General features: G+C 44.7%; 1 protein-coding gene across 2 annotated transcripts; it reads right to left on the reverse strand.

Annotated features, from left to right (window-relative positions):
* Nucleotides 1-10369: 10369 nt before the first annotated feature.
* LOC123114050 (calmodulin-binding protein 60 D) lies at nt 10370-14409 on the reverse strand. 2 transcript variants are annotated; one of them, XM_044535408.1, is made up of 7 exons: nt 14160-14409; nt 13995-14070; nt 12988-13040; nt 12415-12896; nt 11921-12081; nt 11374-11577; nt 10370-11268 (listed from the first exon to the last, which is right to left on the reverse strand). In XM_044535408.1, the coding sequence occupies exons 1-7, from the start codon at nt 14291-14293 to the stop codon at nt 10672-10674; spliced, it is 1707 nt and encodes a 568-aa protein (XP_044391343.1). In that variant the 5' UTR covers nt 14294-14409; the 3' UTR covers nt 10370-10671. The 2 variants fall into 2 exon arrangements, with proteins under 2 accessions (XP_044391343.1, XP_044391342.1); XM_044535407.1 differs by having other exon boundaries at nt 12415-12899.
* Between the last annotated feature and the right edge of the window lie 1198 nt (nt 14410-15607).

A 15607-nucleotide genomic window follows, 5' to 3' on the forward strand; every position in this document is an offset into this window, starting at 1 on the left:
TTGATCATATCTCGCTTGTGAGAGAGGTTATTAGTCAATGGTCTGAACCTTTTAGATCCGTGTGTGCTTTGCAAATCTCTATGTCATCTTGTAGATGCAACTACCACGCGCTATTTGGAGCTATTCCAAAAATCTGTTCTACTATATGAATCCGGTTTACTACTCATAGTCATCCAGATTAGTATCAAAGTTTGCATCGACGTAACCCTTTACGACGAACTCTTTTACCACCTCCATAATCGAGAAAATTCCTTAGTCCACTAGTTACTAAGGATAACTTTGACCAATGTCCTGTGATCCATTCCTGGATCACTCTTGTACCCCTTGACTGACTCACGGTAAGGCACACTTTAGGTGCGGTACACAGCATAGCATACTGTAGAGCCTACGTCTAAAGCATAGGGGACGACCTTCGTCCTTTCTCTCTCTTATGCCATGGTCAGGTCTTGAATCTTACTCAATACTCACACCTTATAACACAGCCAAGAACTCCTTTGCCGATCTATTTTGAACTCCTTCAAAATCTTGTCATGGTATGTATTCATTTGAAAGTACTATTAAGCGTTTTTGATCTATCCTTATAGATCTTGATGCTCAATGTTCAAGTAGCTTAATCCAGGTTTTCCATTAAAAACAATTTTCAAATAACCCTATATGCTTTCTAGAAATTCTACATCATTTCTGATCAACAATATGTTAACAACATATACTCATCAGAAATTCTATATTGCTCCCACTCACTTCTTTGGAAATACAAGTTTCTCATAAACTTTGTATAAACCCAAAATCTTTGATTATCTCATCAAAGCGTATATTCCAACTCCGAGATGCTTACTCCAGTCCTTAGAAGGATTGCTGGAGCTTTGCATACTTGTTAGCATCTTTTAGGATTGACAAAACCTTCTGGTTGTATCACATACAACCTTTCCTCAAGCAACTCTTCGAGGAAACAATGTTTTGACATCCTATTTGCAAGATTTCATAAATAATGCAGTAACTGCTAACATAATTCCAACAGACTCTTAGCATCACTATGAGTGAGAAAGTCTCATCGTAGTCAACTCCTTGAACTTGTCGGAAAACATAGCGACAAGTCGAGCTTTCTTAATGGTGACACTTACCATCATTGTCCGTCTTTCTTTTAAAATCCATCTGTACCCAACAGCCTTACGACCATCAAGTAGTTCTTCCAAAGTCTACACTTTGTTTTCATGGATCCTCTCTCGGATTTTATGGCCTCGAGCCATTTGTCGGAATCCGGGCCCACCATCGCTTCTCCATAGCTCGTAGGTTCATTGTTGTCTAGCAACATGACTTCCAAGACAGGATTACCGTACCACTCTGAAGTAGTACGCATCCTTGTCGACCTACGAGGTTTGGTAGTGACTTGATCCGAGGTTTCATGATCACTATCATCAGCTTCCACTTCAATTGGTGTAGGTGCCATAGGAACAACTTCATGTGCCCTGCTACACACTGGTTGAAGTGATGGTTCAATAACCTCATCAAGTCTCCACCATCCTCCCACTCAATTCTTTCGAGAGAAACTTTTCCTCGAGAAAGGACCCGTTTTAGAAACAATCACTTTTGCTTCCGGATCTGAAATAGGAGGTATACCCAACTGTTTTGGGTGACCTATGAAGATGCATTTATCCGTTTTGGGTTCGAGCTTACTAGGATGAAACTTTTTCACACAAGCGTCGCAGCCCCAAACTTTCAAGAAACGACAGCTTACGTTTCTCTAAATGATAGTTCACACGATGTCATCTCAACGGAATTATGTGGTGCCCTATTTAAAGTGAATGTGGTTGTCTCTAATGCCTAATCCATAAACGATAGTGGTAATTTTGATAAGAGACATCATGGTATGCTCCATATCCAATAGGGTGCATCTATGATGTTCGGACACACCATCACACTATGGTGTTCCAGGCAGTATTAGTTGTGAAACAATTTCCACAATGTCTTAATTGTGTACCAAACACGCAACTCAGATATTCATCTCTGTGATCATATCATAGACATTTTATCCTTTTTTCACGATGATCTTCAACTTCACTCTGAAATTACTTGAACCTTTCAACAATTCAGACTTTTGTTTCATCAAGTAAATACACTTGGCATCTACTCAAATCATCTGTGAAGTAAGAACATAACGATATCCACTGCGTGCCTCAGCACTCATTGGACTGCACACATCAAAATGCATTACTTCCAACACGTTTCTTTCTTGTTCCATTTCACTGAAAATGAGGCCTTTCAGTCATCTTGCCCATGTGGTATGATTTGCATGACTCAAGTGATTCAAAATCAAGTGAGTCCAAACGATCCATCTGCATGGAGTTTCTTCATGCGTATATACCAATAGACATGGTTCGCATGTATCAATCTTTTCAAAAATGAGTGAGTCCAAAGATCCATCAACATGGAGCTTCTTCATGCGTTTTATACCAATATGACTCAAATGGCAGTGCCACAAGTATATGGTACTATCATTACTATCATATATCTTTTGGCATGAACATGTGTATCACTACAATCGAGATTCAATAAACCATTCATTTTAGGTGCAAGACCATTGAAGGCATTATTCAAATCAACAGAGTAACCATTATTCTCCTTAAATGAATAACCATATTACGATAGAAATAATCCAATCATGTCTATGCTCAACGCAAACACTAAATAACAATTATTTAGGTTTAACACCGATCCCGATGGTAGAGGGAGCGTGCGATGTTTGATCACATCAACCTTGGAAATACTTCCAACACATATCTTCACCTCGCCTTTAGCTAGTCTCCGTTTATTCGGTAGCCTTTTATTTCGAGTTACTAACACTTAGCAACTGAACCGGTATCTATTACCATGGTGCTACTAGGAGTACTAGTAAAGTATACATCAATATAATGTATATCCAATATATACTTCTGCCGACCTTGCCAGCCTTCTCATCTACCTAGTATCTAAGGTAGTTCTGCTTCAGTGACAGTTCCCCTCATTACAGAAGCACTTAGTCTCGGGTTTAGGTTCAACCTTGGGTTTCTTCACTAGAGCAGCAACTGATTTGCCATTTCATGAAGTATCCCTTCTTGCCCTTGCCCTTCTTGAAACTAGTGGTTTCACTAACCATCAACAATTGATGCTCCTTCTTGATTTCTATTTTCGCGGTGTCAAACATAGCGAATATTTCAAGGATCATCATATCTATCCCTGATATGTTATAGTTCATCACGAAGCTCTAGTAGCTTGGTGGCAATGACTTTGGAGAAACATCACTATCTCATCTGGAAGATTAACTCCCACTCGATTCAAGTGATTGTTGTACCCAGACAATCTGAGTACAAGCTCAACGATTGATCTTTTCCCCCTTAGTTTGTAGGCTAAGAAACTCGCCAGAGGTCTCATACCTCTTGACATGGGCACTAGCCTGAAATCCCAATTTCAGCCCTTGGAACATCCCCTATGTTCCGCGATGTTTCAAAAATCGTCTTCGGTTCCTCAATTCTAAACCGTTTAACATTACTGAACTATCATGTAGTCATCAAAACATGTATGTCAGATGTTCGCAACATCCACAGACGACGTTCGGGGTTCAGCACACCGAGCGGTGCATTAAGGACATAAGCCTTCTACGCAGCAATGAGGACAATCCTCAGTTTACGGATCCAGTCCGCATAATTGCTACTATCAACTTTCAACTAAATTTTCTCTAGGAACATATCTAAAACAGTAGAACTAAAACGCGAGCTACGACATAATTTGCAAAGACCTTTTGACTATGTTCAGGATAATTAAGTTCATTTAATGAAATTATTTAATGAACTCCCACTTAGATAGATATCCCTCTAGTCATCTAAGTGATACATGATCCGAGTCAACTAGGTCGTGTCCGATCATCAATGAGACGGACTAGTCATCAACGGTGAACATCTCCATGTTGATCGTATCTACTATACGACTCATGTTCGACCTTTCGGTCTCTTGTGTTCCGAGGCCATGTCTGTACATGCTAGGCTCGTCAAGTCAACCTAAGTGTTTTGCATGTGTAAATCTGGCTTACACCCGTTGTATGCGAACGTTAGAATCTATCACACCCGATCATCACGTGATGCTTCAAAACAACGAACTTTCACAATGGTGCATAGTTAGGGGGAACACTTTCTTGAAATTTTAGTGAGGGATCATCTTATTTATGCTATCGTCGATCTAAGCAAATAAGATGTAAATGTGACAAACATCACATGCAAATCATAAAGTGACATGATATGGCCATTATCATCTTGCGCCTTTGATCTCCATCTTTGAAGCGCGGCATGACACCATGATCTCCATCATCGTGTCTTCATGAAGTTGTATCGCCAACTATTACTTCTACTACTATGGCTAACGGTTAGCAATAAAGTACAGTAATTACATGGCGTGTTCAATGACACGCAGGTCATACAATAAATTAAGACAACTCCTATGGCTCCTGCCGGTTGTCATACTCATTCACATGCAAGTCGTGATTCCTATTACAAGAACATGATCAATCTCATACATCACATATCATTCATCACATCCTTTTGGCCATATCACATCACACGGCATATGCTGCAAAAACAAGTTAGACGTCCTCTAATTTTTGTTGGAAGTTTTTACGTGGCTATTATAGGTTTCTAGCAAGAACGTTTCTTACCTACGCCAAAACCACAATGTGATATGTCAATTGCTATTTACCCTTCATAAGGACCCTTTTCATCGAATCCGATCCAAGTAAAGTGGGAGAGACAGACACCCGCTAGCCACCTTATGCAACTAGTGCATGTCAGTCGGTGGAACCTGTCTCGCGTAAGTGTACGTGTAAGGTTGGTCTGGGCCGCTTCATCCCAGAATACCGTCGAAACAAGATAGGACTAGTAACGGTAAGCATATTGAACAAAACCAACGCCCACAACTATTTGTGTTCTACACGTGCATAGAATCTACGCAATAGACCTAGCTCATGATGCCACTGTTGGGGAACGTAGCAATAATTCAAAATTTTCCTACGTATCATCAAGATCAATCTAGGAGATTCTAGCAACGAGAGAGAGAGGGAGTGCATCTTCATACCCTTGAAGATCGCTAAGCGGAAGCGTTACAAGAACGCGGATGATGGAGTCGTACTCGCGGCGATTCAAATCCCGGAAGATCCGATCTAGCGCCGAACGGACGGCGCCTCCGCATTCAACACACGTATAGCCCGGGGACGTCTCCTCCTTCTTTATCCAGCAAGGGGAGAGGATAAGTTGAGGGAGAACTCTGATAGCACGACGGCGTGGTGATGGTGGAGCTCGTGGTTCTCCAGCAGGGCTTCGCCAAGCACTACGGAGGAGGAGGAGGTGTTGGAGGAGGGAGAGGGCTGCGCCAGGGGAAGGGTTCGGCTGCCCTCTCTCTCCCTCACTATATATAGGGGGAATGGGGGTGGAGGAGGCACCCTAGGGTTCCCTAGGGGATGGGTGGCAGCCACAGGGGAAACCCTAGATGGGTTTGGGCGCCCTCACCCCTAGGAAACTTGCCCCCCAAGCCGGGAGGGGCGGCTGCCCTAGGGGAGGTGCCCCCACCTCTCCTGGTTACATGAGAGGGGTTGGGCGGGGCGCATAGCCCCTTAGTGGGCTGGTGTGCCCCCTCCCCTTGGCCCATAAGGCCCCCCAACGCTTGTCGGGGCCTCCGAAAGACATTTCGGTCACGCTGGTCGTCACCCGGTACTCCCAGAACAATTCCGGCCTCCAATACCCTTCGTCCAATATATCTATCTTCACCTCCGAACCATTCTAGAGTTCCTCGTCACGTCCGGGATCTCATCCAGGACTCTAAACAACCTTCGGTAACCACATACTATTTCCCATAACAACTCTAGCATCACCAAACCTTAAGTGTGTAAACCCTATGGGTCGGGAACCATGCAGACATGACCGAGACAGTTCTTCGACCAATAACCAACAACGGGATCTGGATACCCATGTTGACTCCCACATGTTCCACGATGATCTCATCGGATGAACCACGATGTCGGGGATTCAATCAATCACGTATACAATTCCCTTTGTCAATCGATATGTTACTTGCCCGAGATTCGATCGTCGGTATCCCAATACCTCGTTCAATCTCGTTACCGACAAGTCACTTTACTCGTTCCATAATGCATGATCCCGTGACTAACTACTTAGTCACATTGAGCTCATTATGATGATGCATCACCGAGTGGGCCTAGAGATACCTCTCCGTCATACGGAGTGATAAATCCAAGTCTCGATTCGTGCCAACCCAACAGACACTTTCGGAGATACCTGTAGTGCACCTTTATAGCCACCCAGTTACATTGTGACGTTTGGTACACCCAAAGCATTCCTACGGTATCCGGGAGTTGCACAATCTCATGGCCTAAGGAAATGATACTTGACATTAGAAAAGCTCTTAGCAAACGAACTACACTATCTTGTGCTATGCTTAGGACTGGGTCTTGTCCATCACATCATTCTCCTAATGATGTGATCCCGTTATCAATGACATCCAATGTCCATGGTCAGGAAACCATGACCATATGTTGATCAACGAGCTAGTCAACTAGAGGCTCACTAGGGACATGTTGTGGTCTATGTATTCACACATGTATTGCGCTTTGCAGTTAATACAATTATAGCATGAACAATAGACAATTACCACGAACAAGGAAATACAATAATAACCATTTTATTATTGCCTCTAGGGCATATTTCCAACAGGACTAACCACACGGATCTACCACAAATGGGACCCCCACCACCACCTCCTAGAGAACCCCCACACGTTCCCACGTTCGATGAATGGGTGGCACTAGGCAGCAACACTCCGGTTAGTACATTTGCCTAACTACTGACAAACTAGTTCTCGTTCATTCAACACTATCATATCATATTTACCCTTAGAAACTCCTCTCAAACATGTAGGGGACCGGTGGCTCGACTCCTGCTTCATCAACCCCAGTCACTCCGATCTGGCAAAGTGGTGCTGGTCTTGGCGGTGGCGGTCTTGGTGGTGGTGGTTTTGGCGGTGGTGGTCTTGGCGGTGGTGGTTTTGGCGGTGGTGGTCTTGCATGAGGTCGAAGATGATACCCGTGCCTGTGGCCGTCGTGCCATACTTATCATGTTCCTACTTCTTAGTTTCTTTAGATGACGATGATGATGTTCCATGTCTTGCAATACATATGCTCTTGAAGTTTCGACGATGATGATCTTTAGATGATTATGACGATCTTGAGTATCTTTAGATGATGAACTTGATGATGATCTGTCATATTTCTGTGTATATATGCATATTGTCATATTTTGTGCTTTTGAATGCTGTCAAATGGATGAAAAGAGAGAAAACAAAGCAAATAAAAAAAACAGAACAGACCTATGTCGACGGCCTTGCCGTCAGCACAGACATGCCCAGGAGCGCCCAGCGGCCGCCATGTGGCAGATGTATGCCGACGGCCTGACCGTCGGCATATCTCTGCTGCCAGGAGTGCCCAACGGCTGCCATGTGGCAGAGATATGCCGACGGCCAGGCCGTCTACATATCTCTGCCACGCGGCAGCCCGTGGTTGGCTAGCGTCTTTGACGGCGCCGTCCGTTGTCGCCTGTTGAAAATCTGCGCCGACGGTGTTTCTATGCCGACGGTCGTACAGACGTCGTTAGCTTATATGCCTATGCCGACGGTTTGACACAATTACGCTGACGTTATCTACGCCGACGGGGATATGCCGACGGTGGCCGTCAGCATAGATGTAGGCCGAAGGCAATGGGCCTAAGCCGACGGCCGGCGGCTGTTGGCATAGCCTGTTAATCCGGTAGTGGCCCTGAGGGACCATTAGAGCTAACAGTCGTTAACTGCTGCGTCGTCCGCGCGCTGGGCCACGTGGCCTGACGGGTGGGCTCAATTGGTCAGGAAAACGGTTAAATCGCTAGTCACTGCGGTTTTGGATTTTTTTGAAACAGCCAACTGCGCGATTGGTAGTTTTTTAAGAAAAATTAAAATCTGGTACTCCCTCCGTCCCATAATATAAGACGTTTTTTAGCACTATATTAGTGTAAAAAAACATCTTACATTACATTATGGGACAGAGGGAGTAGTTTTTTGAACCCCAGTGTGTGTTTTATGCTATTTACTCCACATGGGTAGATTAACAGGAAGAAAGGTACACTCAACTACATGTGCACTGCAAGCAAAGGATCTTAGCTATCGGGTGAGTACATTCAGTGCATGCATCAGGCAGAAAATCACGTTTATGATGTGCGTCATGAGCACTTTTGTTTAAACATCTGGATTCTGGAAAATCATGTGCTACGTGGTAAAAACCTGAAGTATACATAACAACAGAAGTGTCCGTCGCTGCATTGCAACTTTAGATCCAACAAATGTTTGGAGTATGAAGTCTGAATTTGGCAACACAACACAACAAAAGAAGTGGTTCCAAAGTGTACTTCCCAACATCAATGAGCGCCATAAAAGTGGCGGCGACAGTGATGGTATGTGATGGGTTCCGTTTATGTATGCGCCACTCATTTTGAACTACATTATTTGAAATCTTTGTTTTGAGTTCTGCAGTGCAATGTTTATGTTTAAATCAATTGCGGTGCACACAATATATCAAAAGAAAAATTGAGAAAAATTGGGGATGAACATATAGGGAAGACCAGTGGGTACCATGGTAAAATAATACCCCCTCTATTCCACATAGTGCCTATAGTTTTTTTTTTCAGAAGTCAAACTTAGCAAATTTTGACTAAATTTATATAGAAAATTATCAATGTCTACAATATCAAACATATACAATATGAAAATATGTCTAATGGTATATCTTACCTAATGATATGTATTTGATATTCTAAATTCTGATGAACATAGGAATGCATATCCCGACCACCCAAAGATCGCCAAAAGATCTTCACGGTTCACATAATCCACATAAACGACAAACAAGTTTAAATTACATTACTAAATATTTGAAACAAAAGACGGAGACGGCGGAGCTTCACCACTTTGACCCTTTGCCCTTCCAGTCGACGGCGCTGCTGTAGGCGTCCGTGGTAGGAGTTGGGTCGTCGGAGCTGTCGAAGGAAGAGGAGAGGACGATGTGGTCCTGCTTTCGCTTGATCTTGGCCACCTACCCCGCCTCGCACGTGGACTGCTCAAGGCCAGCCGGGAGCGCCTTCGTGTTCTTCCTTCGGAGCCTGCGGGCGTCCATTCCACCGTCACGAGTGACTGGCGGTAGACCCACGCGAAGAGCCGCTCCAACTCGTCGGGCACCACCGGCATCCCACGACAGCGGCGAGAGGATTGTGCGGCCGCCTCCGACGCAGCCGCCCTCTCCCTTGCCCGATGTCTCTCGTGGCGGGTGGCGCGCTCCTTTGATTTCGGCATGCGCGTCCGTGGCACCGGTGGAGCGGGCACTAGAACCCAACGCTGCCCTGCCAGAGCAGCGGCCCGATGGGGAGGAGGTCGACGGAGGGGCGGGGCAGATTGAGCTGCCCGCGCAGAGTTGTATGCGGGGCAGGAAGGGCCAGCTCCGGCGTGAGCACTACAGCCACGGGCGACAGGCGGCGATGCAGCAGATTCGGAACTGTTGCCCTTGTCCACCCATAACCGCTGCAACGCGATGCAGAAGCCCAGGTCGTCCTCGTCCTCGTCGTCGGAGTGATTGGCGATGTTGGACATGCTGGATGGAGATCCGGAGGTAACGTATTGGAGAAAGGTTAGAGAAGAGACAAAGACCGAAGCAGAGTGAAGTGAGATTAGGGTTTAATCCGGATGGGGTTTTTGTGGGGTCATGGTGAGCCACAAGTGGGTCAGGCGGATATGCCCAGGCCGCCTCATATCCGCCTTACATTTGGGCTTGATTTGAGAGGGGTGCCGAACAGTCCGAACGTTTGAGACCGGTTTGAGGCGTCTATATGGGTTAGGTTCTTTTGACCAAGGTCCTCCCGCCCGTGCGTTTTAGTTCGGTATAAGGCGTGAGGCTGCAGATGCTCTTATCTATCCATCCCCCCCCCCCCCCCTCCTCTTTCTACTTCGGCATGGACATCTCCCCCCCTCTTTCTACTTCGGCATGGACGGACCGAGAAGTAATCTGATCCATGGGTTGTGTATGCTGCATTCATGGTGGAGTGGCAAGCCCATGGACTCGGGTTAGTACATTCAGTGTGCATCAGGCAGAAAATCACGTTTATCATGTGCAGTGGTGACTTTTTGTTTAAACATCCGGAAAATAACGTACTACGTGGTAAAAACCTGAAGAGTAAGTCTGAATTTGGCAGCACGGCACAATTCATTTGGTTCTGCAAGATATAGACCAAATCGACAATACCTAACACGCCGATGATAGCCCATACAATATCACCATCATTCATATTTACGGATTTATGTACTGTACAGAGCTTCATCTGATTATTTACAGGCGAACTATCGCTGATAAAACGGCTCAAGACACCAGCAAAACAATCATCTGATTATTTACAGGTGTCGCTCTCGCAGATAAAACGGCTCGAGAACACCAGCAGAACATGCGACCAAAAATAAAAGATCCAAAGGGTAACCAACCACTCATTTGTACATGCTTTCCTTTCCTCCAATTCTATATCTCACAATTTTTTTAACTAATCAACCACAGGCAAATGAAAATCATCATTTCCCGGGTTTCTTCCTCTTCTGAGCGGCCATCCTCTTGGTGTAGAATATCCATCCTATAACATAGGACAATGTCCTCCATCCTCTATATGGCTTTGGCTTTGATATCGTCGCAATGAAGCCCTTCAGCGCAGCCCCAAGATCCTGTGAGTCAAAGGATACCTGGGGATCTGGACCTGGACGGCAATAGTAGTCTTCTTCGTTGAACGAGGCGTGACTGGTGCTCTCCTCAAAAACCAATGAATTTGAGAACTTGTCTAAAGCAAGTGATTCTTGAGGCTGTCCATGGCCACCAAGTGGGGGAAGCTCAGGCTGAAATCTATTTTCACTGCTCTCTACAGCTCCCACCGCACAAGGATCCAAGGCACACAATGGTTCGACAGAGAAAATATCATCTGATGGTATGTCCAAGTGGCTTAAATCAAAATCATCTGTGGCAACTTGTGCAGGTAACTGGAAAATTTCGTTTTCACAAAAAGACGAGGATCTCATATTGAGGACCTGTGATGGATTTTTCAAAAGTGTTTCACTGTCGCAGGTGAAGACATTCTTCCAGTCTTCAAATGCTTGTTTAACAGCTGCATTTGCTTCAGCCTAGAAAGAACAAATACTGTAAGACCAGATGGTCTAGGTTGCAACTGGTACAAAGGGGAAATGAATTTGATCTAAAGAACTTATACGACGAAGAAAAGTGAATACCTTCTCCTTTTCTGTTAGATCATCAACAGAAACAAACTTCTCCGATATTAACCCTCTCACTTCTCCAACAGCATTGAACACAACAGCAGTTTTACTTGGGCTTTCTAGATAGTAAATATGCAACTTGTCACTGAGAATACATGTTGTTTTTGCATGCTCAATAGTAACCTCCCACATCTTAGTTGACATGCCAGTGCCCAATATCTGCACAATGTTAACATTAGAGTTGGTTAGGAAATCTACATATTTTTTGAGCCACCACTATCATCTGCAACAACATGCCACACCTCATTTACACTACCATAGATAAAATACAGTTGATCCATCCAAATGAGGAACTCCTACACATAATGCAGTTTGATGGTTCCAGTTTTTCCTAATTCAATGATTTACAAAATAATGCTGTCTAACACGTTCGGTATAAATATACATGTCAACCTTGGACAGAATGGAACTAGTCATCAACAGCTTGTATAAACTCTACAAAGAGTATAGAAATAGAATACATAAGCAAATTCTGTAAACCTTGCAAAAGGGTGCATAGTACCTTCCGAAGCCTAGGAGCATCAAGATGCAATAAAGTGAGAAAATCTTTGACTGTAACTATCTTCTCCTTATTCAAACGCTTGTGAAAAGCTCCTTCCTTGCCGATCTTCTCCAGTCTCCAAACCTCATCTTCAAGAACTGGTGGGTGATGCTTCTTGTACACTGGGAAAGGGGAACAAAATATAACAAGTGAGGCATTTAAATTTGTCCATTTTGGTAGCATTTGAGACGATGAAGCGATGACATAGGTCAATCATTAGCAGTAAGAGTAAACTAAGTTGGTCAAAATCATTGCCTTGAAAGCAAATTTTTATTACTATGACTATCATAGATACTGTGTTCTAACAAATCTAGATTGCAGCAAGGAATTCATGTGCTTATATTTCTATGTGCAGTTGTCAATTTAAAGGATGCTATGCTAAAATAATGAAACTTATCAGATGCACAGGAAGGGGTGCAAGAAACTAATGACAATTGAAAGCTGCATGAACTCACATTCTCCACGATGATCCTTTACCACAAACGATTCAGTTTTTGCTTCCCGTACTCTTACGCCATTATAACAACCATCCTCAGTTCTTGCACCTAACCTGAACTTTCGGCTGCGTGTCCAGCTGGAGTTATCTGTGAATGATACATCTCCCACTGTACCAATGCCTCTATCAAGGCCAACAAACACGTCTCCAGAAAGCAAGGGCCGTTTACCTTGTCTTTCTCTAACGATGTTATTATTGAACTCCTGAACTGTCCAGTCATTGCCTTCTCCGTCTTCAAAGTCACCCTCTAGAACTACAATTTCAACCTTCAACAGGGACTCCTTGCCCATTACTACAACATCTCTGGTCAAAGTGTCAACTAGAGCAATACTTAAGGTACCCTCGCCTTCAACCTTGGAGCCAGTAAAAATTGGAAGAGAAAGCCTAGTTGTGAATTGGAGCTGCAAATTTTTCGATGTAGATGGAACGGTGTATGTGGGACTTCTAATGAAAAAGGAAAAACAAGGTGGTTAGATAAAGCTGCATCAGTTTACGAACCTAAAAACTTGTCAAAAGGTGTCATGCACAATACCTTGTCATCATAGCAGCATGATTTGCGAGGGCCAACTCAATTTCTTCTTTAACCTAAAAAATTAACTTCAATTAAGCATAAAGGCCACCACTGAACAACTTAAAACGAAAACATGGCTGAAAACAGAACTGGCTAGGTCAAGCTTTATGATGCAAGCAACAGCTTTGGCTGAAAATATTATCTTCTGAAAATGAATAACAAAATGTCATACGAATGAATCATTGCTTAGTCTTCCAGGGTCTGAATGGTTCTGAATGTAGAACAATACAGTACTAGGAAAACTAATTCATTAGTGACTTCTAAAAGGCATGATTGACATCTATTAAATAAGAACCCCCTCTTAAATTAATTGATGAACTAACTACAATATCTCTTGGTGAAGATTTCTGAGTTCCTAATTCCTTGGTCTTCAAAACTGATGCAAATACAGGAACTAATACAAGATGGACTCCTGACAGCAGCAATATTGAGCATCAATTTAAGTAACCTAAGTTTAATTCAGAAACCATGTCACCCAGCACATCATAATTGTAGGAGATGCAGATTAAAAGAAGCACATCCTACAAAATTTTGTGGCACGGTTGAAGGAAATGGGGGGAGAAACAGCTTGTGTAGGCTCCTCACTACTCTGCAGATAGTGGCTGCCATGAAGAGCGTTCTCAAAAGTGCGATTTCAGATCTACTCAATATCAACCGCCGGTTCCTAAATCAATACCTAAAGGTTCGTTGTAATCCCACAGTCCAAATTTACGGGTCTGCGGAGTCTCTGATTCTTGCATACTCAAGACTCAATAAGCGATGTAGAAAATGGATTCCTGGCAGTTATATTAATTCAGATACCAGGCGGCCAAACGCGTCATAATCCTAGGCCCAAGGAAATGAAAAGAGAGGAGACGCAGATCAGACGGAGCACACGCCCTGCGAATTTGTCGTGATACAGCGGAAGGAAACGAGGATTTGGGACGGGGAAAAACACGGAAACGAGGCACAGGAGACGGGCGGCTCACCACTCTCCGGATGAGGGGCTCGATCGACGAGAAGAGCTTCTCGATGCTGCTCTTCCGCATCACCTCCGTGATGACCCTGCCCAAACGAAGGCAGTCCAATCAGCGAAACCGAGGGACTCCAATCGAGAGCGCGAGGTCGCGAAAGGGAAGGGGATGGACGCTTACTCGCGGAGGGCGGGGACCCGCTGCCGCTTGGGCTCCCCGGGGGAGGAGCTCCCGCCCGACTCGGCCGGGCCGCCGCCGCCGCAGCCTCCCCAGCGCGGCCGCTCGCCCTCCTCCGGCTGCCGCTTCTGCGACATCTGATCTCCGACGCCCCGCCTCCGATCGCCGCCGCCGGTCGCAACCTAACCCTGCGCCGCCCGCCCCTGGTTCGCTCGTCACACAGTGCGACCCGACGGTGGCCTGGTTCGGTTGGGGTCGCATAGAAAATGGCCTCAAATTGCGGGGTGACTCGGCCCACAGGGCCGGAAAAGGCAGGCTACAGAAAGGCCGACCCGGCCTACCCTACCCTGCCGGCCCGAAGCACATCTTCGGCGTCGGATCCGTTTCTTCCGGCTCGGCCACTTGTCCCGTCCGTCCGACCGACCGAGACATGGGCACTGTTTGGCAAATTCCGGTGCCAAACATGAGGCAACCCATACACTTCTCCAGCGCATACACAGTACTTTTTTTTTTGAGTTGATACAGTACTTTTTGAGGATAGCACATACAGTACTTGGCAAAATGGGAAAAGGCGCATATCACAACAGCAAACATGTTTGGTTGCATTCTACATTCGGCAATGCTTTTGCGTCCCTGCCACAATTTGTGATGGCTTAATTGGTCGCCGCACTTATGACAAAAGGCGATCTAGCGACCGAGTCTGTGATAGACGCAGTAAGGAACTAAGGCTGATCATAGTGTGGAGTAATTTATACTAGTGTCATGCATATGACACTAGTCTAAGGGATTGTTTGGTTTGTGACTAACTTTGCCAAAGGTTGCCACACCTAAGGTTAGGCAAGTTTGACTAATTTAGGTGAGTGTTTGGTTCAAGCCACACCTTAGGCAAGCCACACTAGGGCCCCACATGGCATACACACAAAAAATGTGGCAAGATTCTCTTAGGCTTGCCAACTTGTGACTCTCATTTTGATGAACTAACCTTAGGCAAACTTGGCAAAAATGTGTGGTAAAGTGTGGCAATGCAAGGCCTAGAACCAAACATACCCTAAGTTACTACATTCATAGTGCAAAGTAACATAGAGGGTGCTTGGATACGGTTTAGTCCCATGACTAAAAGTAGTGGGACTAAAACTTGCTAGTCTCACCCATGCTTGGATACAAATACTAAATAGACTAAAATCGAGTTAATGAGCATTTATTATCCTCCAAACTCTCCAATCCAGAACTCACATATGTTAAAGGAGGGGAGTTAAATGAGGAGAGAGAGGACTAATCCACATTTTAGTAGGGTTCCCCTGACTAAAATTTGTTAGTCTCAAGACTAGTTCTAGCCTCTCTTTAGTCAGGGGTGATTGGAACTTTAGCCTCTAAAAGAGACTAGTTTTAGTCAGACTAAAAATAGTCCCTTGGATCCAAGCATGCCCATAGTAGTAGTGTCATAGAGGACT

This window comes from Triticum aestivum, chromosome 5B (assembly GCF_018294505.1).
Source record: "Triticum aestivum cultivar Chinese Spring chromosome 5B, IWGSC CS RefSeq v2.1, whole genome shotgun sequence".
Lineage (NCBI taxonomy): Eukaryota > Viridiplantae > Streptophyta > Magnoliopsida > Poales > Poaceae > Triticum > Triticum aestivum.

Coding starts and splice junctions, on each gene's coding strand:
- LOC123114050 (XM_044535407.1), bottom strand. CDS start 14,293: ATGTCGCAGAAGCGGCAGCCGGAGGAGGGCGAGCGGCCGCGCTGGGGA. Junction 12,900..12,987: donor CATGCTGCTATGATGACAAG/GTATTGTGCATG, acceptor CTTTTTCATTAG/AAGTCCCACATACACCGTTC. Junction 11,578..11,920: donor ATGCTCCTAGGCTTCGGAAG/GTACTATGCACC, acceptor AACATTGTGCAG/ATATTGGGCACTGGCATGTC.